Raw genomic sequence first — 25,568 nt, 5'->3', positions numbered from 1 at the left:
CCATGTCAGATAGTGCTCTTATATTCTCAAGGTGGGGTGAAAAAGACGGAAGAGGGAGGTCAATGAAGAACAGTCGTTTCAAGAAGAGAAAGAATAAGAGGCGATTCAAAAGGGAGAACTGCCCTTTGAAGAGGAAGGCAATCTCTGATCTCGATCTTGTCTCAATCCAATTTATAGAAGAAACTGAGGATGATGCTGACTCCTTGCTGGCTAGGAAAAAGAAGAAAGGAAAGGGCCTTGATTATGGTGGTCCTTCAACTGCTGGGCCATCCTCTTCCAAGAACGGGCCTGGGCCAGGTCTTTCCTTTACTTTTGATACTTGTATTACTCTTTCTTATGTGGGAGATGGGCTTTCGGTGGTTGACCCAATTCAACCACCTCAATATCAGTGATAGGGTTATTATGGAATTGTCGGGGAATAAAAAGCCCAACAACCCCGATAATTCCAAAGCTTAGAAGACTTGTTGGGTCTTTTGGTCCGGATTTCATTTTTCTTGCGGAAACTAAAAGTAATTCCGATGTAGTCTTTAATCGGCTTAGAAGTTTAGGTTTTAATTTTTTTAAAGGGGTCGACCCTAGGGGCTTAAGTGGTGGACTTTGGTTAGGTTGGAAAAATAAGTCCCTTTTTGATGTAGTTTTCTCTTGTGTCAATTTCCTTGTAGTCAATGTTAACGATGTTATTAATGGAATATGGAGATTGATTTTGGTGTATGGCGAACCTCGCACCTTTCAACGTGGAGGGGTTTGGGATTGTCTCAACCAATGGACTAATCCCTCCCTAAATATGCCAATTCCCATTATTGGGGATTTTAATCAAGTGGATTCCCAACTTGACAAAACAGGATACAATGCTACAATAATCAGAGGGGCTAATTTGTTTAATGAGTGGAAAGATACCAACAACTTCCATGACATAATTTTTCATGGGCCTAGATACACTTGGTCAAATGGAAGAGAGGGTGACGATTTAGTGCTCGAGAGATTAGACAAAGGGTATGCGAATGCTATGTGGCTCAACTTGTTCCCACACTCAATAATTTCTCATCAACCGATTCAAATATCAGACCATGCCCCAATCGTTTTCCATACCAATCATGTACCACCAAAAAAGAGGAGGGGGTTCAAATTGGATAGCTGGAGTTTAAATTACCCCGCCTGCATTGAGGTGGCGCGGGAAAAATGGAGCAAGGAGCAAAGGGGCTCACCAATGTTCTCTCTTGCTAGAAAATTGAATGAGTCGAAATTGGGGATAAAGCGGTGGACACTAGATAAGAGAAGCGAGTGGAACGGGAATTGGGACAAGTTCGAAAAGGACCTATTAGAAGCTCAGCTCCTTTTGGAGAGTGAAGGTAATTCTGAGGATTTTCTAAGAATAAGTAAGCAATTAAAGGAATACTCGACGAATATGGCCTCCTACTGGAAACAACGTGCGAAACTCAACTGGAATTATGCCGGAGATACTTGCTCTAGATACTTTTTCAATTTCGTCAAAGGGAGGAAAGCTAGAAATAATCTTGAGGCGATCAAAGATGAAAGCGGGGTCTGGGTTACAGAGGAATATAATATTGCTGAAATTGCAGTCTCCTTTTTTCAGAATTTGTATGGTGAGAACTGTCAAGGTGGTGCCAATATTAGAGACGACGAGGTAGAACGAGGGATCAGGGCATTACTGTGTTCTTATCGGAAGATCAAAAAGACCTGCTCTCTAGACCTTACACGAGTAGAGAAATCAAGAATGCACTCTTTGCCATGAGTCCTTGGAAGGCGCCGGGCCCCGATGGAATTCCGGTAGGCTTCTATCAAAAGAACTGGAGCTGGGTGCAGGACGATGTAATCAAGGCTGTTAAATCAGCCTTGTCCTCAGGTAACATTTTGAGAGAATTTAATTTCACAAACATTGCTCTTATTCCCAAATGTGATAACCTAGAGTCTATGGATAAATTAAGGCCGATAGGATTGTGCAATGTCATATACAAGATTATCTCCAAATGTATTACAAATAGACTTAGGAAGGTCATCAATTATTTGGTGGGGCAATTTCAAAACGCTTTCATCCCGGGTAGAGCAATCTCGGACAATATTCTTCTTGCTCACGAACTTTTGGAAAATATTATGAATACTAAAAAAGGTAAAGGGGGGAAGATTGCTATCAAAACGGACATGAGCAAAGCCTATGATAGAATCAAATGGGATTTCTTAGAGAAAGTTTTGTGTAGATTTGGCTTTCCCTCTTTGATGGTTAAAACTATAATGGCTTGTGTCACCTCTGTTTCTTTCTCGGTAATTATTAATGGCACAAAGCAAAAACCCTTTAGGCCGAGGTGTGGCCTTAGACAAGGTGATCCCTTATCACCTTATTTATTCATATTGTGTATGGAAGCTTTATCGGGTTTAATTAAAAGGGAGGAGAGTCTGGGCAACATCAAAAGTCTTTGTGCTGCTAGGAGAGCACCACGGATTAGTCACTTATTCTTTGCAGACGACTCAGTCTTCTTCCTTGAAGGGAAGGATAGCTCGGTAGTGGCTCTCAAAAATGTTTTGGACATCTATTGTAGAGCCTCGGGCCAAATTATTAGCAACACCAAGTCTGTTTTTCTTGCCAGCCCCAACACAAAAGAAGACGATGTAAATAAATTCAGTGAGATTCTGGAGATCAATCAAAGTAATCATTTTGGCACCTACTTGGGGATCCCGACAGATTTTGGCTCTACAAAAAAGGAAATTTTCAGCTTCATGGTTGACAGAGTCAAAGAGAGACTCAATGCTTGGAATTCTCTATTCCTTTCCTCGGCAGGAAGGCTAACTTTAATTAAATCAGTCCTTTCGAGCCCAGGGACTTATGTCCTCTCTGTCTTCAAATGCCCCATGAGCATTCTTAAAAAGATTAATAGCATCGTGGCAAAGTTCTGGTGGCTAGGTAACAAAGATTGCAGAGGGGTATATTGGAAAAGCTGGAAGCATTTGACAGCTACTAAGAAAGAAGGGGGTCTTGGCATTTTAGATGTGAGATTTTTTAATCAAGCCCTTCTTGCTAAACAAGGTTGGAGAATCATCATGGACACTAATTCTCTTCTCAGCAAAGTCTTTAAGGCAAAGCATGGTATAGAGAAAACAAATCTTTTTGATAACTCTTGGAGCAATAATAAGTCGGGCTCCTGGGGGTGGAAAGGAATCAAATGGGGTCTTCAACTTCTTAAAGAAGGCTGCTCATGGTCTATTGGGGATGGGTGCTCAGCGAAAATTCACCATCCTTGGATTTATGGGAAGATGCCTATCTGGAATGGTGTTTTTGTCACCAACAATGCCAATGTAGCCTCCCTGTTGAGTGCTAATGGGGATTGGAACATGGAAGTTTGTAATCAATTTTTTGATCATTCCACTATTGAGAAGATAACTAGTTTAACCATCATGGAAAAAGGGTTTGATGACTTGCTGATCTGGAATGGGGAAAGGAGGGGTGGCTATGTTAAGAGTGGGTACAACCTTCTCTACAAGAGCACTTACAATCATCTTGAACCTCAGAGTGCTACCAGGTGCATTAACTAGAACAGGTTCTGGTGCAGCCCTGGCAGCCCAAGACAAAAAATATTATTATGGAAAATTTTTAAAAATGCTTTACCTGTTGGCAGTGAAAGGAAGAAAAGAGGATTGGGCATGGATCACTCTTGTAAGCTATGTCTTGATGAGGACAGCATTGAGAACAAACACTTGGAAACCTTAGAACATCTTTTCAGGGATTGCTCTTTTGCTAGTCGTGTGTGGAAAGGATGCACTTTAGGGATCAATGTCAACCATCAACATCATATACCCATCTCTGCTTGGCTCCACAATTGGCAAAGGTTATTATGTGACAAAGCTAAGGGTTTAGATGGTAGCTATCATGTGTTTCTGGCTGGACTTGAAAACATCTGGGAAGCAAGGAATAAACTGATCTTCTCTAAAATCAAGCGGGATGCTTGGTGTGTTGTGAAAAGGATGGAGAGCAAGCTGGTTTCCAGGGACTGGAGCAGCCACGACGATCCTACAGGAGACGCAGGTGATGATGAGGATGGACCACCTGGTTTCAACACTAGAGTGACTGGTAGAGAGCTACAACAGATTCAGCAGACTCAGCAGCCTAAGCAGCAGAGCAGCACCATTACTTTGATAAGGGGGAGCAGTGATTGTAGTCAGGCGAATTTGGAAATCAAGAATACTAGGACCAGGAACGAGTCTTTGTGGTCTTGGGCTATAAAATATACTGATGGCTATAGTTTTCTTGGTACAGGTTTGAGACAGTCAGGTGATATAGTGCAGGATATGGTCAACTGTCTGCAGGAAGGGATTACTGAAGCTATACACAGGAAGATCTGGCACTTATAGGTTGTTGCGAAGGATTACAGACTGGAAAATTGGCTACAGGGTGATTGATTACACAGGAGCTCTTCATGTTCGAGATAAGCTTAGCAACATCAGGATTACTCTAAGTAGTTTTCATTGTTTCAGTGTAATTAGTTATAGAAAGCGTCCTGTTCTTGGGGGTTAGTTCCCCTTTTCTCAGCTGTAAAAAAAAAAAAAAAAAAAAAAAAAGAAAAAAAAAGAAAAGGGAAGGTAACGAGCAAGGTCCATTGCGCTTCACATGTCTCCACTGTAAGCTCAAGAAACAAGTACTCTAGAGTAAAGGTCCGTTAGGTAGGCAGCCCCCTTCGACAGTCTATTAATTACTACTTGGCAGTCCGGCTCAATTATCACACTCTCACAACCATACTTTCGACCCAACCTGATATCCATGACAATAGCTTTTGCTTCGGCTACTTCAACAGGCCAACAGGCCTTAACTCTTCTGGTAGCAGCAAAGACCACCTTCCCTTCTGAATTGCGCGCAACTACCCCTAGCCCCACCCATCCCTCTTCTGCTAGAGAGGCGTCAGTGTTAATCTTAATGGTTCCCTCGGGGGGAGGAGACCATTTCGTAGGACTAGGCTAATGCATGACTGATTGGGTTTGTAGATAGCATTGGAGTACTTATTTGTTTCCTCCACCCATCTCAGAACCAAGCAATCACAATGCTATTTGGAGTGCTCACATTCTGAAAGACATTTAAGTTTCATTCCTGCCACAAATACCACATTAAATATACTCCACGCACCACCATTTCAGTCTGCAATCCTTTCCAGCTATCAAATAAAGTCACAGGCCCCTTCAAACTGCTCATGTTTAACCATTGCTGCACAATCCAAGTCATACCGAAGTTCCCTGACCCTACACACAATCAAAGAAGCTAAGAAATGCTTCCATCTTTCAGTCTCAGTACTACATTATGGACAGAGATCATAATCACTGAGATGGCGATATTTTAAGAGTGCACGGATAGGCAGCGTTTCAGTGCAGAAGCGCCATAAAAAATTGCGAGTTTTCGGGAATACATTCATCTTCCAAATATCTACCTATGCTCGGTGAAAGTCATCCAAGTTGCATCCTTTGCCAATCATGTAAGCAGATTTGACGATATACAAACCACTGTTAGAGAAAGCCCATGAAATCTCATCTCGAGGAAGCCTCGAGCTAAGAGGAATGGCAAGTATACAGCGAGTGTCTCTTTCATCAAAAAACTCCCGGAGTAGATCAAATTTCCACTCCATGCTATCAAAGCAAATTAAATCACTCACTTTTGACAGCTCATTTGACGGGGTACTAGTCACAAAACGACCACCGTCATCAGCTAGCCAAGTGTCCGACCAAATATTTATATTATTACCATTGCCCACCCTCCAAATTATCCCTTCTTTCACCAAGGATTTCGAGCCCCAAATGCTTCTCCACGAGAAGCTACCACCATATCCAAAATTAAGTTATGAAAATAAACATTGTGACTAATCTAATGATATATTACACGATGTACAATAACACTTATTATTTATTTTATAATTGTAAAAAATTAAGCAAAAGTATATGAATAAACATAATATGCAAATACCTTAAAAAAAAAGCGAATAATGTATAAATAAAAGTTAAAAAAAAAATCCAAAACGAACTGAATATACTACCTCCATTAATTATTATATGCAACAAAATATTTTTTATGTCTCACAAATAATACCATTTTGTTGCACATAATATTTAATGGAGGTTGTATATTTTTTGAAACAATATTCATAAGTAGGTTGTATATTTTTTGAAACAATATTCATAAGTATTTATAAATAAGTAAGTTGTATAAAAATTTGACATATAATGAAAATATATGAATAACTAGTTTTATGCCCCGTGCGATGCCCGCGTTGTTTATTGAATTGTAAGATAAATTTTTAATCTATGTATCAAATTTTAAAATGTATCATTGATACAAATTAGTTAGAGAATTGATGTGCTTTTGTGACGATTTGTTATCTAATAGGCATGTAATGACTAATAATAATGTTGGTGGAAATGTTCGATTGAATACACTAAAAAAAAATAGCAAAAAATAAATTAAATGAAATAAATGTTCAAAGCCCGCTGGGTTGATCCGAAACTAAAACTATGGGTAAGAGTTGAACATTTCTTGACTCATAACTTGAAGTGACCCAATTCGAGATGACTCATGACCTGACCCTAATTGATGGTCTACATAGTAATAAGATTCTATTAGATTGTGAAAGTACTCATTTTATTTTAGCCGATTCATTATAAATGGATATTTTACACTTTGATTTATATTAGAATTATAATCTAATAATTTTTTTTTGAATAAAATTATAATTTAATTTGTATATCTGAGATATTGATATTTTATCAAAAATAAAAACTTTAAATTAATCTATCCTACATGGCGTGACATTTAAAAGTCAAACGATAAAACCTTTTCTTCGGTCTACGATACCCAAAAAAAAAAAAAAAAAAAAAAAAAAAAAAAAAAAGTTTCACGTGTGATTTAAGCTACTTGTAAAAGTTGTTGCCCTGTTGGTCATATAAATTGGGCCTAAATTCACCCACCAATTCTCGAGAAATCGAATTTGCATTACACAACTCGGATCCTCCATAACCAAATTCATCTGGGGTTGCAATCTTCACTCTTTAATTCTAGTCAACCCCTTTTGTTTCTGCCTATCACCCACAAAATCTTCAGATCTCAACTTCACTTTCATCATTTTTTCAAGGTTTAATTTCAATCTTCTTTCTCCTTTTGTTCAAGTTATTGATTTTGTCATAAAAATCTGATTTTGGGTTTTCTATTCAATTAAATTGATTTTCAATTGAAGCCCTGATCAGTTAGAAATTTAATTTGTCGGGGGTAATTTGTAATTGGGGTTTTTGCAATTGAAATTCTTTGCCAGCATAATTGGATCAGGGATTTTCAATTGAGTCCTTGATCATTAAGGCTTTAATTTTATTGGGGGTAGCTTTAGCTTGGGTATTTATTAATTAGGGTTCTTATTCTTGCAATTGAACAAGTAAATAATTGTTTTTTTTTTAATCTTTGATTCGTTTTACAGGTTGAATATTTTGTGGAGATATATATTGTGTTTTGTTTATAGAAGTCTGTTTTAATGGCGTCAAAGAGAATCTTGAAGGAGCTTAAGGATCTGCAGAAGGATCCACCTACTTCATGCAGTGCAGGTGAAGATAATTTTGATGATCTCAGAAAAATTTAATTGAATTGGATTGATTGTAAAAATCTGGGCTTTTTTTAAAAAAATTAAAAATTATTATTTTATCTATTAATTTTCGTTATTGGTTTTGACGTGTTGATGGTGGTGTTAGTGAGTTTTCTGACAATATAATTGGAGTTTCAGATTATTTTAAAATAAAAAGAAGAGAATGATTCCTTCTGAATTTTTTTTAGCTGTATCTATTATTCTTGCGAGCTATGTTGTTTGATGGAAAGGTCCCAATGATTTGATTTGTTGTTGTTTGCTTGTTTTTCCCTTGTCGCCCTCTTTGCTAGAATTGGGGTACCGTTTTTTGGTTGTTGCAGATACCTTATTTTTGTGTGGGAGCCTGTAGCCTGTGTACATAATTATCTTGAGACTGGGATCTATGATGGTAGGATTGATAGCTTCTGCAGATCGTAAAGTTTGATTTTTTGGCTCCCGATCGCCTGCCATTATGTGGTTTCTTTGGGTTATGAAAACTAGTACCAAAGAATTTATTTTTCTATGTATTACCTTTAGAGAGGATGGAGTATTGGGAACATATAGAACTTGTAGATTTTTATCATTGAGGGTAGAAGTCAAAAGAGTTGAATTTTTTAAAGATGGAGGTTTAGGGCCTGTTCTCTTCAGCTTAATTCATTTCAGTTCAGCTCAGTTGAGTTCCTAATTTCCTTCTCTTATAAACAGCTCAGCTCAGTAAATCAGAACAGGCCCTTAGTTTGGTTATGGCTAATGTGCTTCAATAGACATGGAATGTTATGGAGAGGATCGCTAAACTTCTGTCTAGTTCTATTGTCTTGCTGGTGTCAATGAGAGAGTTGCAGAGAATTGATCTGGGATGTGTTTGAAGAGAGATCTTAGAACTCCTTGATTCTGTGGTTATGTCCAATCAAAGAATTTGTTTTGGTTTCTTTCAATTATTCTACCTTAATAGACAGCATCAACTTAAATTTTCCTATGGAGATTTGAATTTATGTATCTTGAGCTTCAGTTTTAATGAGATGTTAGTTTAGGGTACTTTGACTTCGTACTATGAAATAATTCGGGGTTTAACATGTACGGAGTATATAGGTCGGATTTCATTTCTTCACATCCACTTCTGTTGCTTTAGATGTTTTTGTGGATTATGATCAGTCTAATGGAACTAACTGTAGCTTGTGTTGTGTGAATCAAAATCATTTCTTATTACTATGTTGCTTGAAGATGGAGTGAGGAATTGCGTGGACTTTTTTTTTTTTTAATTAATTTTTTTTTAAAAATAAATAAAGTCAATTTTACCTCATGTTCCAAGTATTAGGAAAGATCTCCAGTGTCATGGGTTTCTGTATCCAATATAGGAAATGTCCTTGTTGATTATTACCCTTTTTGTTCAGAAAGTATGCAACTATTCTATGCTTAAATATTTATTTGGTGGCTGTGGACCTTTGATTTTGTATTTGTTTTGCACTTATCACTGATCTACTTGATCTCATGAGGTGCCTCAAATGCAATACCACAATGAATACTTGTCAGTTTTTTTCCTCTTTTATCGACTCACCTTTTTTTTTCCTCTTAAATGTTATAGGGCCAGTTGGTGAAGACATGTTCCATTGGCAAGCAACAATAATGGGACCTTCCGAGAGCCCATATGCCGGAGGTGTATTCCTTGTTTCTATTCATTTTCCTCCAGATTATCCATTCAAGCCACCTAAGGTAAATTTGGGCTCCAATTTATAACCCTCTTCGTAGTGTTTGGTCTGCTGCAATTAATTTTCTGGGGTTGCATGCTCACTTTCTGTAATGTAAATATGCAGTGGAGCATAGCTCCATTTTTCTTGCTAAAATATAATATGCAGAAATTCAATGATATCCTGTTATGGCCTCTCTTACTTTCACCTTCTCTTTGCCTCCCATGAACTTTGGTGTTATAAATTTACTTAAATTTATCCCCTGCCCTTGGCTGGAGTCTGCTTAGAGGCATTGATATTGTTGATAAAAAAAAGGGGTGAAAAAGATGTTAATCTTATCATCTGAAAGCAGCGAATCTGATGGTGGATCTACATATATGACCTGTTGAGAAGATAGACAGGATGAGCCTTTTTTTTTTTTTTTGGTTGTTTGGAAAGCTCCGTGCTGTATAGTCTTAGCATTAGAAGCTAAATAAATGCATCCTTGGTAGGTTTAGGTGCTGCCAAATGCCAGCCTTGTTGGGGTGTTTATTGAATGTTAATCTGGTGTCATAATGATATCTCTTGTGCACTAGGTGAATCAGTTTCCTATAGCAATTTCTGTGTCTTCTCCTTAGTCCTCCTCAGTGGATCAGTTTATGGGTTGCCAGCGAGAACGTGAATTATACCGCATACATGTGCTGTCTTCCCTCTTTCTCCGTGGTTAAGGATTTAATCCCATTTTTTTACTGAAAGATGGTCAGAACTGACCCTTGTATTGTTCTCAGCTGTATCATATAAATTTTGTTGCAGTGGAATTTGACAATTTGTTATGTTCAGCATGTTAAAGTGAGGAGTAAAAAAAAAACCTAGAGTCAAACTGATTTCTCTGGCTCTGCTGTACGCTTGTACATGTGTTTTGTCGGCAATGTTTATTTTGTACCGATGTTATTGTGCTGAATGGTTTGGAGGTTTTCTTGAAATATTGAAAGAAATGATGATCAATAACATTAGATGAGATTTGGACTCACATGAATTTTATGCCCAAGTCAGTGAATGATAAGCTATGCTAGTAAATCAAGGGTTAGAAGGTAGTATTGGAAGTTGGAACTATTACCTACACCAGTGACCTTGTTATGTACTTGGTTTGTTTACATATATTATTAATAGAAATGCTGTTCAAATTAACCATTATTGGTCTGAAGGACTGTCTAAAGTGTGAAGCACCCGTTGCTTAAACATCAGTGTAGTGTAGACTTCTTGTCTTTTCAAGTATTTATCTTGCTGCTGCTATGATGTTCACTGTTATATGAAACTTTGATATCAAACTGATATTATTATTCAATTTTGATTTTCCTTCAGTATATGTATATGATTTGTTTCAATAATGCAGGTTGCATTCAAGACAAAGGTTTTCCATCCCAACATCAACAGTAATGGGAGTATATGTCTTGATATCCTGAAAGAACAATGGAGCCCAGCACTTACAATTTCCAAGGTCTGATTGATCTCTGCTTTAGGTGCTATTTGTGTTGAACTTAAATAATGATTGGTGTTTGGAGGTATTTGTTGATTATTGAGTCTAAACTAAAGCAAAAGTAAAAAGTATATACTGATAAATTGGATAATCGGATGTGAATTTGAAGAGGTAACTCGAACTTGGGATTAATTTTGAAGGAAACTGATCAGAAACCTGGGTTTATTTTAATTCCTTTCTATAATATTATGGCTGACTTAGAATGAAGAGTTTTAAGTTTTCCATTCTTGATCCAATTGATGCTCAACCATCTTTCGTTTCCTTGTTACCCCGAATTATTTGCTATCATCAAGCATTGAGACATGTTTCCTAAACATTAATTTAGGAACCTAATTAATGAATCTATAATATTAATCGGGTTATTTGTGAGACTAATTTAACTTGAAAATTTGCCAGGTTCTTTTGTCTATCTGTTCACTTTTGACTGATCCAAACCCAGATGATCCCCTCGTTCCAGAGATTGCGCATATGTACAAGACAGATCGACCAAAATACGAGGCCACCTCCCGCAGTTGGACTCAGAAATATGCGATGGGTTAAATTGTGGCCTTAAAGAATCTATCTCCATCCTTTTCATTTCCAAGCCTGAATTTGGGGTGAAAAGCATTTGGAGTTGTCTTTGTGAATACTATATAAGATTTACTGCATTATAACAACCTAGTTGCTTTCGTGAAATATGTATGTGTTAAATGTTATGTCCAAAGATGTTTGTGATTAACTGGATTATGTAGTTGTCATTAGTAGCAGTTTAATGGCAGCCTAATGATCTTTTCATTTGCTGATGACAAATTTAAGGTAAATTCTTAAACTCTGGCAAACTAACCGTGCTCGGTGTGCCCTCGATGTCATCACGTAAATGGCTAAACGATCCCAACTTGATTATGATAATCGAACTCTTTGGACCCTCACCTTGGGTGTTGTCCATGAAAAAAGTTTCACTACTGATGCCGTGATGCAGGACTATTTTGGGAAAGCAAGAGCGCAATGAGATTAAATCATCGATGTACATAAAATATAAAGGGGATGTTTTGACTATATTTTATAACTCTACATACTATCACAGCTTATCATATCCATTTTGGTTACAGAAATTCCACAGCCTAGGTGCAAGAATGATCCTCTTCATATGTATAACTTCTTTCTTATCTAAGTACAGCAACATTTGTATAGAAAGTGTACATAGTTTGATACATTTTTGTACTTCGTTTCACATTTTTTGCAACTTTGAAGAGTGCATGGACTCCTAAGCAAAATTTGTTTGTGAGTGTAACATAAAGAGAAAAAAATACGAATGCATGTGATGAGAAGAGAGATAGAGAGAATTGACAACCTAAAAAGGAAAGAAAACATTAATTGCAAATAATGTGTAGCATCCATTTTTATTAAAAATTGCAAAAAAGATGTAACGGAAGTAGTAGTAAAATGTCTTATGTTTTTGTTCCATTCCAATCCATTCCAAAGGTCCAACCAAACCAATTCCATTGGTTGTACGAACTTGGAATGTGAACTTCATTTCACTTTCCAATCTCACTATTGTTTGCCTAAATTTCTTTTGTAATCCTCATAATAATCATAAACGAGTGTAGCTCCATTTTGAAAAGATGGATGTTTGCACAAGAATAATATTGTGTGTTAGAAACTAAATTGGCATCTCATGGTAACATACATAGTTCTCATTATCCCATGGTAAAAGTGGTTTACAAAAGACCAACATTAGACACTATGCTACGTAGTACATTTGATATACTAATCGGATAGACAGAGAGCTGCAGCTATTCCTCTCCATAAGGATCGACATCGATATCAAGAGTGATGAAACTAACCATGCTGTATTCATCCACCAGATCAATTAAGGCTTTGTTCAACTTCTCAAACTGCGGAGCCATACGACGATTTAATTGTGACAGTAACATCTGTGGCTCAGGGTTCAATAAATCGTCAAGGTCTTTCTTGTTCTTCACAAGGTCCATTCAAGCTAGACCATTACTGAGAGAGACGACAGCCAGCCACAAATAAATTTGGTAATATCTGTCATGAACTGTGAATCGAGAACATACACTACACAAACATTGAAGCTCTTACGCTGCAAGTGCTCCACAAAGTTTTTAAGAACCAGAACATAAGAGAAGAGCTCAAAGGACAATCGAAAACCAAATAATCATCATCGAAGAAAACCAAACAATTTTCAAGTTCCTCAGTGCAGTAAATCAAACCCCCATTAGGACCCAATCCTAGTTCTTCTATAACATCCTCCAAGTTAATAAGTCCCCTGGTATCCACAGCAACAGGACAGTGTTCGACGCATGATTTCACAGTGTTGATACAAACAAGAGCAGTAAGTTGATTTTCCACTTCCTGCAGGACCAAGGACTAATTGTGCATACCCCATCACAACTTTCTCAAGGCTTTCCTATCACCAGTGAGTAGCTAATCAAACCTACGCAGAATTCCAATTCACAGTAAACAAAATTGTAAGCATGGAAGCGAAAGGAGTAGGATACAAAGCAAAGGACACACAACAAATATGCAATTTGTATTAAATACAAGGGAGAAATCCCAGATTAGCATTAACATAGAGGAGGCAGAGCTGAAAGTAGCCTTAACTTTGGATTTCACTTTATCTCCAACAAATAATACGAGATTTTCTATGTAAGGAACCGGAACAAACAATAACTATGAGTTACAAATACCAGACTATAAGATCACCACCGGTCAATGATCACGCTAAGTAAATGAAATTTAATATATGTAGACAATCAAACCCCTAAAGTAAGAAAACAAGCAGCAACAAATTCATACATTACGTAACCTGAAAATGATTCAAAGATGTTTTGATCAAACTCAGGCTTTCATGATTGAACTCATTTGGACATCTAGAGTTCATAATAGTAACTAAAGTCACTCAAATTTTGACAAGAACAAGAAGTCATAAACCAATTTTAAAGACTACCACTCCTCCTTTTTAGCTGCCCGGGTTGATGTCTTGATCAGATTCATACAATTTAAGATTAGCAAAAACTACAACTCTCATTTGGCCTAATTTTTTCAATGCAAATCAAGTAAAATAGTTTATTGAGACCAAGATAAAATTGTTGGGTCCACCTGACGAGAGAAATTAAATAAATATTGTTAAATCTTTCCGAATAAGGAAATGTAAGTATTTAAAAACGGCAAAAAAAAAAAAATAGGAATGTGGAGCAAGTATTTAAAAACGAAGGGAATACTTCGTGATTAAAAAGGATTGAAATGGAAACAGAATATGAACAGCAAAAGGAAAAAAAAGGGAAAGGAAAAAAATAAAGAGGGCAAAAACGTCAAAGCACACTGCAAGGGCAAAACCCTGAAAGGAGCTTAAACCCTAAATTGTTCATTCTCCTTTCAACAATTTCTCGCTTTCTAACCAAACACGACCTCCTTCCCCCAAATTGACTGAGGAACTATAATTTAATTGCCCAAAATTCAATCTTTTTCCAGAATTCGAAATCCTTGGTAAATAGTTCTGTTAATTTATTTGATTTCCCTGTATTAATTGATTAAATTGTTGCTGAAAATTGCTTATTTTGTAACAGGAAAACAATTAATTGTTAAGTAAACTCAAGAATTACAATGGGTCGATTTCGTCATGTAAGAATTCCCACTTATTAATACTACCTTATTAATTGTTTTATTACTATGATTTTTCTGTTATTTATGTATATTTATGAATTGGGATTGTTGGAATAATAGAGGAAGAAGAAAGTTGTTGTAAAGCCAAATGTGAAGAACCAACAACTGCCTACTGTTGATCATGTTACTGGGAAGAAGATACCCCAAAGTTTCGTAATCTCTAGAACTAAGCTTCCTTCGGTTTTACGACAACTCGAAATGGATATGAGGAAATTGATGCTTCCTTACACTGCCCTTAAGCTCAAGGTTTGATTTTTTTTGGCCTGTTTTTGTTTTAAATTTGTTGCTGGAATCGTACATGTTATGGAATGTTCTTTGATTTTAATACCCTTTTTGTTATTTTAGAAATTGTTGGATGGAAATGAATGATATCGGCGATTGATTGACAATTAAGATGTAGTATGCAGCGAGATTATAATGAGAAGTCTTGGTTAATTTGCTTTGATGATCTTTTATCAAAGCAAATGTTGCATAATAGTTCAATAAAGTTGAGTGTAGAGCTTTCCCTTGATTTAATAAACTTGTTAGAATTTATGGTTATTAGTGGTTTGAGATTAGCCTATTCCTTCTAATTTATTGAAGACTTTTTAGGGTCTTTATCACTGAATACGAGTATATTGTTTCGTTCTTTCGATAGTTGCCGCCCCTTCCTCAGTAGAAAATAAAGTTTCTTTTTAATAATTCATTTGCTTACAATCACTCTTGCATGATCCTCTTTGAGACTTAAAGCTTATTCTGTGGCTGTACATTTGTGTTTTTTAGCTAGTTACACTTGGAAGTGAAAATATCTCAATGCAGGAGAGTAGACCCTTTGATTCTTTGAATAAGACAACTGTTTCTGAAATAAAAAATGTCATTAAGACCTTTGGTTTTTTGACCACTTGATTGGGGCCGTGCTTGTGGCTCCGGCGTTTTATTGTCAGAAATTTCTGCAAAGGCTAATTATGTTTAAGCAAATGCTAGCTATATGATGAGATAGTGATGGGTTCTTAATGGTTTGTTCTGTGATCCAGGAAAAGAAGAGGAACAGTCTCAAGGACTTTTTGAATGTTGCCGGACCTATGGGTGTAACTCATTTCCTTATATTATCAAAAACCCGTTCTGGACCATTTTTGAGAATTGCAAAGACCCCACAGGGTCCAACTCTTACATTTAAGATCCATGAATACTCATTGGCTATTGATGTTGCTCGAGCTCAGTTGCGACCTCGATGTCCCCAGGATCTATTCAAAAACTCCCCTTTGGTGAGTCTCTGCAATATCTATTTAAAGTTTATGTGCTGTTGCTTCCGTTTACTGCACAGAAGTATTATTTTCATGATTGTTAGAATGAAAATATAATCCTGTAGGGTTCTCTTGCTCTTGTGTGATACATGTAAAGTAACTACACTAGCTTTTGATTAGTGGATATCTTATGATGTTTTTCTTGAAGGACTGTTATGTATGAAAGGGGTTAATTTTCAGTTCTATTGTAAAAAGTTGAGTAGGATCAAGATGGGTAGTAAGCACATCTGTATAGTTACTAAAAGCATGCAATAAGGTTTGCAGACAATGTGTTACCATGCATATATGTTAGGATGGTACAGTCTATAGATTAGAGGTTCTTCTTTAAAAACTGTTGCTTGAGTTGCTAATACTTCTCATTAGAATAATAATGAGAATGGATAGAACTTGGGACAAAATCTCAAACTGACTTCCATCTCATAAACGTCAAGGATGGATAAATGGGGCAGGGTAGAGATAAAGATCAGAGAGGCCAGTGGAAGTCCATTAATGCCCCTTTTCTCTGGCACTCACCACCTCCTTTCCTACCTTAAACGAAGAGAGGAAGAAAAACAGGATTTTACTAAACCATTTGTGGTGTATGCTTCAATTCAGGGAGTTTCAGGGAGGACACATCATGCCAGGTCACTGTAAAAGTGAGAAGCAATTTTTTATTTTTCATGTATTATGCTTGGGGCAAGTAAATATTGGAACAAAATGCACATCGTCAAAAGGATTCCTGAATCTATCATATCACCAATGCTTCTAAAATTTGTATTTCCCTTTTTTTACAACATTTAAAAGTTATAATTTTATCATAACTTTTTATGGGGGAGCTGCCTGTTCTACTGGTTGTTGGAACCTGTTGGTTTCGAAAGAAAATGGGAGCTATCTGCTATCCACTCCGAAGGAAATTGAAGGGGGTTTTCTATGAAAAAGTGGATCCTTTAGGGTGTTTTGAACAAGGGTCTCTTGGATAGGGAGAGTTTACAAAAGCTAGGGCCTGTACTGGAGCTGCAGTGGACCAACAGTGCCTGTGCCTGGGACAGAATCTGTCTATAGGTCTGGTGATGGGTATATTATAATGTCTCCAGCTATATTGATGTTCACTTTGAGGTTTTTCAATATCTGTATTTTTAAATGTTTGGATTAGCGGAGTTTGGTGGATCACTTTATTGTATGGCTGGTGTCCTCCTTTGGAACCGCATCATTAAATTTGTTGCTTTTTCAAGCCAAAAAAGCCAAGAAAGGCAGCTAACCACCATTTAGACTCGCTGGCATTTGTGTCAGTATCGGGAACTGGAAAATTGGAAACCATTGCAAGTAGAGGGGAGAGATGTGAGCGAGATATGAGACCTGTTCACATTCCTTCTTTGTCATGTATCAGGATGTTTATATTCATTGGAGGAAATTTATCATTTGATTGGGGAGTTGTGGGCCAGCCCCCCCCCCCCCCCCCCCCTTTTTTTTTTTATTTTTTTTTTATGTTGCGAGGAGTTGTGACGTGGTGATTCTGTGCTCTTTGTGTGTTTTTCTTTCTTTTCATATTTTTCCCCTGACTTCCTCTCTACACATAACATAAGCTATGCACCTTTCTTCTTCAAAAATAAGCTTCATGCTTATGAGTTCTGACAAGGGTTAGTAAGTTATATTTTACCCAGAAACAGATTCATTCAAGTTCAGTTAAGGGCTAATGAGCTCACAAGTCCACTATGGCACTAAGTTGAAATATTATCTACTTTAGAAATTTTCTGGTGCAAAAAACGTTGTTCTGTTGTAAATGGAGTAACTTCTGTTGCTTCTTTACGAGTTTGGACTTTTAGGGTTTTATTAAGCAGTCTTCAGGTCTTCTGTGTTCAGTTCTTCAATTGTATCTAGATTGATGTGTAACTAATCTTGATCACCTTGTTTGTATGATTTTGGCAGCTTGTTCTGTCTGGTTTTGGCACGGGAGAGGAGCATTTGACGCTGACAACTAGAATGTTTCAGCACATGTTTCCATCTATTGATGTTAACACAGTAAGAGACTTGATCGCTAGCTCTAATTACCTTGTTGATTAATGCTATTTTGGACTCATTTTGTTGTTTCCTCTTACAGGTCAAACTTTCTTTATGTCAGAGAATAGTGTTGATTCACTATAATAAAGATACTAAACGTATAGATTTTCGGCATTATTCTATCAGATTACAACCTGTTGGTGTGTCACGTAGACTCAGAAAATTTGTGCAGAACCATCAGGTCCCTGATTTAAGAAACCTGCAGGATGTGAGTGATTTTGTAACAAGGTAATAATAGTCTTCAACTATATTCCCCTCCTTGCACTTGACTTCTTTCTATGGTAGGGTATCACTAATTCTAGGTAAGTTTTGATTTGATTGTTTGTATTTACCTAAGTCTTAGGCACTTTATTTCTGATTTCCAGTATTGTACTACACCGTCCCCTTTTGATAGTCACTTATGCCATTTTTGGTGAACTACAATGTTAGTCACATTTGTAAAAATATTTGTGCAAATTTAACTTTCCCATGTGCTTTAATTACTTTCTCTGTTTACTTTTTTGCACACCCAATGTAAATTTACCTTTACAATGTACTTTTGCTACTTCTTATTTATGTTTATTAATTCCCATGATTTTCTACCAAAATTGACTATCAAAAGGGGACGTAGGGAGTTAATTAATTGTAGTCTTTGTATTATTTGTCTTGTTCCTGGATTTCGGCTACTTTGAATGGTTTGTTATTTAGTTAGTAGTATCCGTGTTTCATAAAATTTCTTTGCCGGAAAAGAGGGGGGGGGGGGGGGGGGGAGTTTACTATTGAAACAAGGTGAATATTTTCTTTTGGTGGATATTGAATATCAATGTCTTTTTGTTCAATTGATATTAAAATGTATGTGTACGTTAAAATTTCTTGGTTGGGATTCCCACAAACAATGGCTGCTGTTACATCCCGATGGATGATAATAATGTTTACTGGTCCATAAATATGATACTCCCTCCGCTTCACACTGTTAATTCGACTTAGAATCTTTTCGTGAGACAAATTTGGTCAAAGTAGGAAGAACATATGAAAGGAGGGAGTATGAGTTCAGAAAAATTTTTATAGTCTTGAACTTCTTACTTGAAAGTTAACTGTCCTTTGTACATTTTGTGCATCCACTTCTGCTTTAATGTATTCTGTTTCATTATTGTAGGGCTGGTTATGGATCTGAAAGTGAAGCTGAAGATGAAGCTGCACATGTTAGCCTTGTGAATGATCTTGGTAGAGTCAACCGTGCATCTACAAAAAGTGCTGTCAAACTTCAAGAGATTGGACCAAGGATGACTCTTGAACTAGTCAAAATTGAGGATGGAATGTGTTCTGGTCAATTGCTTTTCAGTAGTGATGGTAAATACATCTTGTATCTTCTTTTAACCTACTTCGTTATATATTAAAAAGGATCTTGCTAATGAACGCCCCCGGGGTGTCGGATAAGCATTTAAAATATGATCTAAAGTGGTATTAATTTAGGAAAGCATGACGAAATCACGCTTCGATTGGTGTAATTAATATTCATTTTAATCTAATCTTTCTATTGATTAATTAATCAAAGGTCCAACTGATCACCCTACTTTTAGCTTGCTTATCCAACGCCCCTGGGGCGTTTGTTAGCTTTAAAAAATAAATACATAAATATATTTAAGCTGAGGTATTGGATATAATTATAATATAGTTCTTGAATAAAGTACTATGTAGTATTGTTCATCAATTTTGGTGAAGCTTATCTGAATGCCTTAGTGATTAAACCAATCAGAAGTTAGTGTGCTAAGGTAAATGCACATTCTGTGCTCTGATTATTTTTATTCGAAGTATGTTCTTATGATTGAAAATGTGAATGAATAAATTGTTCAAAATACTTCTGACCGAGGCATTTGCTAAACTAATTTACTGTGAAATTCCAGATTTTTTTGACCCCCTCCAGAGCTCCCTTTTTTCTCAAACGGCTTTTGGAGTTTTTTTGTTTTTTTTTTTTTTAAACCTCCATGAATGTGCCTTCACCATCATTAAGGCATGTTCATTGCAGGTGAAATCAGTATTTCTTCAAGGTCCCTAGGGGACTACTTTTATTGTACAACCATATTGGTTTTATTGCGTGTCATAGCATTGGTTTAGATTGTATAGCTCAGTGTCTAGTTCTTTCGTTTTAATTTATTTCATTTCTGATTACACGTATTTGCTGGGCTTGTACTCTGCTAACTTCAATTTTCTAGTTCTATCATCTTATTAATTTTTCTTTCTTCTTTGGATTTAAAATAGGAAATGTTGGTAATAAGAGCTCTCCAGAGGATGAAAATGAGGAGGAAGAAGATGAAGATGAAGAAGAAGTCGAAGAAGAAAAGGAAGACGACCAAGAAGATGAAGAAGGTGATGAAGAAGAATAGGTTGTTGGTAACTATCGCTGAGTTGCAAAGTAGGCTTGAAGATTCAAACTCAACTCGAAAAGGGAATGGCTCATTAATTTGGAAGGCTGGCATTGTAAGTTTGCCAGCAGCTAAATTTTGCATATTGTTGAGAGGGATTAGGTATTATATAGTATGGAGTACAACTGACAGAATAGTAGTTAAAAAATTTTGCGGTTACTATCGCCTCTGTTTTTGCTGCTACTATGTAACTGGGACTACAGGGGCCGTAAGTATTTAAGTTTAGTTGTGTAAAATTATCTCCAGTTTTGCATGAATGCAAGTTCATTTTCATTAAAAAACAACCATTTCTCTGCAAATTACTTAATATACCCTTCATTTTTTTTCTACATTTCTATATCTTTATTTCTTCCTCTCCTCCTCCGATTCTATCGACAAGTGAATTACTGATCTATGTCCTCTTCATCTTAGAATTATACTAGACCAAATCTTCGTTGTTATGACTACTTATTACAAAATAATACTTCGTCTGCTTCTGCTTGTTTGAACCGTCCCACATTCATGATGCAACGACGTCGGAATTTACCTGCGCTCTCCTTGGCTTGGCTATATTAAGTTAGATTCATTAGATTTAAACATGATGTGATTGGTGTTGAACGTAATAGATAACTCCATTGAAGTGTAAGAAACAACTAACCACCCCACCACACGTACATCTTTATAAGTAAGCTTGCACTTTCAAAGAACCTGGAAAAATAGCACCATGCACAAAGTGATTCTATAAATTTCATACTCAACCCATTTAAAGGAACATAATTAAATACCCAACTGTTAAAGGAGACTAAAACAATCCCACAACCCCTAGTAAACAAACTAACCTATGCCGATAGACAATCGCAAACATCACTTCATCATCCTAAATCACTCTCACTTGTGTCAATGGACAAACCATCAAACAGGAACAACAATTATATACTCTTAACAACTAAGAACAATATGAACAAGCTTTTCCAAGAAATTAACTTAACGCATTTAGGATTTGATGATCATGTTTCTATATATTTTAAGTTTAAAAGAAGAAACAATATGTTCCAGATGACTTAAAGAGTTATGATAAAAGGATTATGTTAAACCTAATTGTTATTACTATTTTCCACTATAACCATATGATTTCAAGTCTCCTTTGTTCTTATACATCAGTCACTGAGAGTCAATGAGTTAGGAGGAACCCATAAAATTTATTAAACAACTGTCGGCAATAGGTCTCTTCCTAGTTCCTATAATACATGGTAAACAACAACAAAGCCTTAGTCCCTTGAAGGTCAGAAATGATTTGAGAAGAGTTTAAAATCGCAAACCGGCCAAAAATTTGCTAACAAAAATCGGTACATGTTTGCTAGTTAATGTTCTTGAACCAGACAAGCAAGAAACAAGAGGCTTTTGAAGCTGACTGCTGATTCCCATAAAAATGGAATGGTAATGTGGTAAGCTTCCACAGCCAGAGATAATCAACTTCCCTAAACAAATGATGAACAAAAATTTGATGGCCAATTTTGGTCTGTTATACTGATTTCTTCAGAATCTCCTCTGATGGAACTTCCAAGGTTGCCCCAGCGTGATCTTTACTTGGTTTCATTTCTGCAACACATAAGTATACCATGTTAAATGATCAAAGAAACGTAAAAAAAAATGGGTTTAAACTCTTCAACGAAAAAAAAAAAATGACATGGCTATTTTTCTGACTAAGCGGGGGAAAAAGACAGATTATATCAATGGCTGCAAAAAAGGATAACAAACAATCAGGACATACTGCCCTCTGAATATTGAAACAAAGACTACAATTTAATCAATTCCTTTGAACCTCATCAAGAGTAATTCTGAAAAAGCCCAATACCTTATCCTAAAATAACTTAGAAGACAAAAAAAACTCATGAGAAGATCCTGGGAGTTTTGCTCTAATTACACTTCCTCTCCTTACCAAACCCTCTAAAGGGCAATCCCGAGATTACTCATGTAGGTGCAAACAACCTCTTCTGAAAGGTAACTCACCAAATTAGTGAAAAAACATGGAAACAAAACTCACTATTAGTATGACAAAGCAACCACATAATTTGGAGAAAGAATCAATCTGGGCCTTGGCTTAAGGAGCATGTCACCAATCGCCATCGTTAATCTCTCATAGAGCTCTTACATCTAAGACACTCTTGAAACAACTTCACTAATCAAGAGATCACTGGTTTTAGACTAATTAGCATAAATTCTTTCAATCCTTTGCAGCCAAACACAGTAAGTAGCTTCAAGACTTCAACAAAGAACAGAAGATAGTCATCGGACAGAGGGAGGGAGTAGTAACACTCAATTGATGAAGTTAATTGGGACAATCTGTTTAGAATTGAATAATAACTTTTTTCACTAAGTCCTTTGCTTTTCCTCTATGAGATAGCTGAGGTCAATCATCTATGAACTCAAGGCTCTAACAGAAACAGCAGGAGTCAACACACAAGGGGCCCTAATCCTGCCTAAGATCAAAGTTTCCTAGAGGCATGGGTACAGAAAACAATCCATTATGCTAAAATTTCAGAGATTATTCCCCAGTACCATATCAGCCATTTCACTCAATTGGTCGTATCCTTCCTAAATAACTGACTTTATCCTAAAGGACCACATTAGATAGTTATATTTGCCAAAGCAGAAAAAATACCATTCCATTTCACCAAAAGAAGCATAAACAAATGTTGATAGAATGCTGAGGCTTAGATAACTACACATTGTGAAAGCTAGTTGAGAGGCGTCTCCAAAGAGAGGGATCTCCAAAAATCAGAATTTCTTAAGAAAAAAAATCCACAATACTTCCTAGTTCAGTAGTTCCTCAACTTTATGCACCTAACCTATCTCATCCTGCTACTGATAGTATAAATTCAGTCCTTAATTGCTCAGAGGGTATATCTGTTTCAGCAGGCTTGAAGCTTTAGAAGTTCTAATTCAGAATAAAGACAGTCATGAAATTCAAACTTGTGTAACTGAACTTAAAGTTGGCTTTACTTTCCTCTTTCTGACAGTAGCCTAAATCTGAGTCAGGGAGAAAAATTGAAAGGAAAAAAAAAATGTTTAATAACCAGCCCTAATAAGATCTAATAGTTGGAGCAACTTTTGCATTTATACACTAGTTTGAATAATAGCATCAGAACCACTGAATCCAGGTGTGAGAGAAGTTAAGACCTTATAGGTGACGGAAGATCAGATGAAGAAAAGGAACAGGTGCTGTTATGTCCTAATTATCTGAGCACCTGACAATAACAGTTTTTTCCCTTCAAATCCGAATCATTCCAAACATCTGTGTTCAATATGCGGCTCCCAAAACTTACCAAACAGCTTCAACTATGCGGAAATATTTTCCAAATTGGCTACTCAGGGCAATAGCTGGTTTACCCAATTTACTAATCAAGTGAATCCTCTAAATAGACTCCCTATATGGCTATATTCCATCATTTCTAACTAGATGGCCAGAAAACGCCACATCTGCTAGAATCTGGCTCGATTTAACATCTAAGTGCACGACCAGAAATTCTAAATGAGTAGAGTAAACTTATCAAGAGTCAACTGTGCATCTATATCAAACACAAATTAAAACCAAACAGATGATTACATGAAAGTTTTAAAACCCAGCAAAATGTCAGGGATCTTAGTAGATCAATAAAATAAATTTCATCAATTGACTAAGCTTTCTACATCTAAATTGCGTTATACATAGTTTCAACTAAACCCTAAACCCAATACCCATTCAATCGAGCAAATCAAAACACGAAAATACAGACTAGAATAGTCAGATTTTCCAATTAGACAGCATTCAAATAGCAGGCATTCAATTAGCATTAACGGTATTATACACGAATTTTCCACCATTTTCATTCAGACAATTCATCAAACAGTTGGCAGGCAATCTAATCTCGTCACAAAACTCAATAAATCAGCTTCACCTTTTTCAATTACAAACTTTAAGCATTAACCCATCATTCCAACAAAGCATAAAATCCCAAAAACCATCTGAAAAGGGAAGAATTTCTCCCAACAACACAAAAATCCCCCAAAAAAAAGAACAAAAATGGAAAGAAAAGGAATTACCATAGCCACCACGTTCATTGAGCTTGGCTTGGACGATCATGGTGGAGATGAAATGGGAAGCTTCATGAGCTTCATCAATGAGTCTCTGAATATCTTCTTTGGAATTGACGTTTTTGTTCTCCTCAAATTTGGAGCGAACTTCCATGGCAGAAGCATTAAGCATCTGGGTATCTCCTGCAAATGATTTACGAGTTGCCTTCAAAATTTCTCTGTAGACTTTAAGCACCTCCGTTCTCATCATCTTTCCCAGTTTTTCTCGGAAACTTTGATCGCTGATTTCTTGGTTTTGCGGTTGAAGGAGACGAACAGTGTTAGAAGGTCGATTGGAGATTTGGAGGTCCGACAAAATTAAGTCAAATCGAATGATCCGGTTAACGGGTTAAGGCTCGAAATGTGACCCGTTAATAATTGACATAGTTTGGTTAAGGCTCGAAAAGTGACGATAGAAATGTCAATTTGAATAATCGAATCGGGTCTGATTAGGTCGGATCAGGTCAATTTTTAAAATTGTGTCATGCTACATTATTGTGTACACGCGAGTTTAAATTTAAATTGGATATCTTTTGGGTCGGTTTCAAATTGGATCGGATCGAGTGTAGTTTTGACACCTCATTTAAATGTGACCCATTAATAATTAACACAGTTGATCAAACCCGTCCCACTTGTCAACATATGATTTGTACAAATTATAAGCTAAACGGTTAATATATGAAAATATACCTTAATAAAAAAAAAATGATACTATGTATTAAGCAAATAGTTATTAATACTAATTTGACAATGTTTTTAAATGGTATTTCCTCCGTTTCTTTTTAGTTGACATGTTTTTTTAGTCACGTTTGTCAATAAACAAATTCAATCATTAGGACCTGTTTACATTTACTGAAGTGAGCTGAACTGAACTGAATTGAACTAATTGGAGCTGAGCTGAACTGAACTGATTGGAGCTGAACTGAACTGAATTGAACTAATTGGAGCTGAACTGAACTGAAATAAATATTTTATGAGAGAAAGGAAATTAGAAATTGAATTGAATTGGATTGAAATGAACTGAACTGATTGGAGCTGAATTGAACTAAAATTAAACTGAAGTGAACAAGCCCTTAACATCTTTAATTACCGATAAACAAAAATTATGAAAAGTTGATATTTTGAATATATTGTGACAAATCTAACAAGATTACACACGATTATATTTTTCATTACGTATAAAGCACAAACGCGGTCAAAGGGGACTGAGTGAATAGTGCTAAAGTCAAAATGTGTCAACTAAAAAACGAAGGTAGTACTTTGTAACCTTTGAGTTTTTTTATACTTCAATC

At 36.3% G+C, this 25,568-nt stretch overlaps 4 protein-coding genes and 1 pseudogene across 5 annotated transcripts; 3 read left to right on the top strand and 2 right to left on the bottom strand.

The window, feature by feature from the left end:
• Nucleotides 1-1,749: 1,749 nt before the first annotated feature.
• On the top strand, nucleotides 1,750-4,362 carry LOC145625258 (uncharacterized). The gene is made up of 2 exons (XM_081678322.1): nucleotides 1,750-3,533; nucleotides 3,630-4,362. The coding sequence occupies exons 1-2, from the start codon at nucleotides 1,750-1,752 to the stop codon at nucleotides 4,360-4,362; spliced, it is 2,517 nt and encodes an 838-aa protein (XP_081534448.1).
• A 2,589-nt stretch (nucleotides 4,363-6,951) lies between these two features.
• On the top strand, nucleotides 6,952-11,614 carry LOC145624075 (ubiquitin-conjugating enzyme E2 10-like). Its single transcript, XM_081677017.1, has 5 exons — nucleotides 6,952-7,118; nucleotides 7,455-7,578; nucleotides 9,178-9,305; nucleotides 10,653-10,757; nucleotides 11,193-11,614. Exons 2-5 carry the CDS (start codon nucleotides 7,509-7,511, stop codon nucleotides 11,334-11,336), a joined length of 447 nt encoding a protein of 148 aa, XP_081533143.1. The 5' UTR covers nucleotides 6,952-7,118; nucleotides 7,455-7,508; the 3' UTR covers nucleotides 11,337-11,614.
• Nucleotides 11,615-12,568: 954 nt separating this feature from the next.
• On the bottom strand, nucleotides 12,569-13,185 carry LOC145625257 (GPN-loop GTPase 3 pseudogene; annotated as a pseudogene).
• A 962-nt stretch (nucleotides 13,186-14,147) lies between these two features.
• Nucleotides 14,148-20,404, top strand: LOC145624073 (peter Pan-like protein). Of its 2 annotated transcripts, XM_081677015.1 has the most exons (8): nucleotides 14,148-14,285; nucleotides 14,366-14,420; nucleotides 14,523-14,708; nucleotides 15,476-15,706; nucleotides 17,651-17,743; nucleotides 17,823-18,010; nucleotides 18,918-19,111; nucleotides 20,021-20,388. In XM_081677015.1, exons 2-8 carry the CDS (start codon nucleotides 14,403-14,405, stop codon nucleotides 20,143-20,145), a joined length of 1,035 nt encoding a protein of 344 aa, XP_081533141.1. In that variant the 5' UTR covers nucleotides 14,148-14,285; nucleotides 14,366-14,402; the 3' UTR covers nucleotides 20,146-20,388. The 2 variants fall into 2 exon arrangements, with proteins under 2 accessions (XP_081533141.1, XP_081533142.1); XM_081677016.1 differs by lacking the exon at nucleotides 17,651-17,743 and having other exon boundaries at nucleotides 20,021-20,404.
• Nucleotides 20,405-21,261: 857 nt separating this feature from the next.
• LOC145615216 (mitochondrial zinc maintenance protein 1, mitochondrial-like) lies at nucleotides 21,262-24,606 on the bottom strand. The gene is made up of 2 exons (XM_081670286.1): nucleotides 24,247-24,606; nucleotides 21,262-21,762 (listed from the first exon to the last, which is right to left on the bottom strand). The coding sequence occupies exons 1-2, from the start codon at nucleotides 24,485-24,487 to the stop codon at nucleotides 21,686-21,688; spliced, it is 318 nt and encodes a 105-aa protein (XP_081526412.1). The 5' UTR covers nucleotides 24,488-24,606; the 3' UTR covers nucleotides 21,262-21,685.
• Nucleotides 24,607-25,568: the final 962 nt, after the last annotated feature.

This window comes from Chenopodium album, chromosome 3 (assembly GCF_948465745.1).
Source record: "Chenopodium album chromosome 3, dcCheAlbu1.1, whole genome shotgun sequence".
NCBI classification, from domain to species: domain Eukaryota; kingdom Viridiplantae; phylum Streptophyta; class Magnoliopsida; order Caryophyllales; family Amaranthaceae; genus Chenopodium; species Chenopodium album.
Note: the sequence above shows the minus strand (reverse complement) of the source record. Positions and strands in the feature narration are given on the sequence as shown.

Bases quoted from the DNA above. Each gene is read 5' to 3' on its own strand.
- LOC145624075 (XM_081677017.1), top strand. From the start codon at position 7,509: ATGGCGTCAAAGAGAATCTTGAAGGAGCTTAAGGATCTGCAGAAGGAT. The intron at 7,579-9,177 runs GTGAAGATAATT...TAAATGTTATAG, and splicing joins ACCTACTTCATGCAGTGCAG to GGCCAGTTGGTGAAGACATG. The intron at 9,306-10,652 runs GTAAATTTGGGC...TCAATAATGCAG, and splicing joins ATCCATTCAAGCCACCTAAG to GTTGCATTCAAGACAAAGGT.
- LOC145615216 (XM_081670286.1), bottom strand. From the start codon at position 24,487: ATGATGAGAACGGAGGTGCTTAAAGTCTACAGAGAAATTTTGAAGGCA. The intron at 21,763-24,246 runs GTAATTCCTTTT...TATGTGTTGCAG, and splicing joins CAATGAACGTGGTGGCTATG to AAATGAAACCAAGTAAAGAT.
- LOC145625258 (XM_081678322.1), top strand. From the start codon at position 1,750: ATGAGTCCTTGGAAGGCGCCGGGCCCCGATGGAATTCCGGTAGGCTTC. The intron at 3,534-3,629 runs GTGCATTAACTA...ACCTGTTGGCAG, and splicing joins GAACCTCAGAGTGCTACCAG to TGAAAGGAAGAAAAGAGGAT.
- LOC145624073 (XM_081677015.1), top strand. The intron at 17,744-17,822 runs GTAAGAGACTTG...TTCCTCTTACAG, and splicing joins CATCTATTGATGTTAACACA to GTCAAACTTTCTTTATGTCA. The intron at 18,011-18,917 runs GTAATAATAGTC...TCATTATTGTAG, and splicing joins GTGAGTGATTTTGTAACAAG to GGCTGGTTATGGATCTGAAA.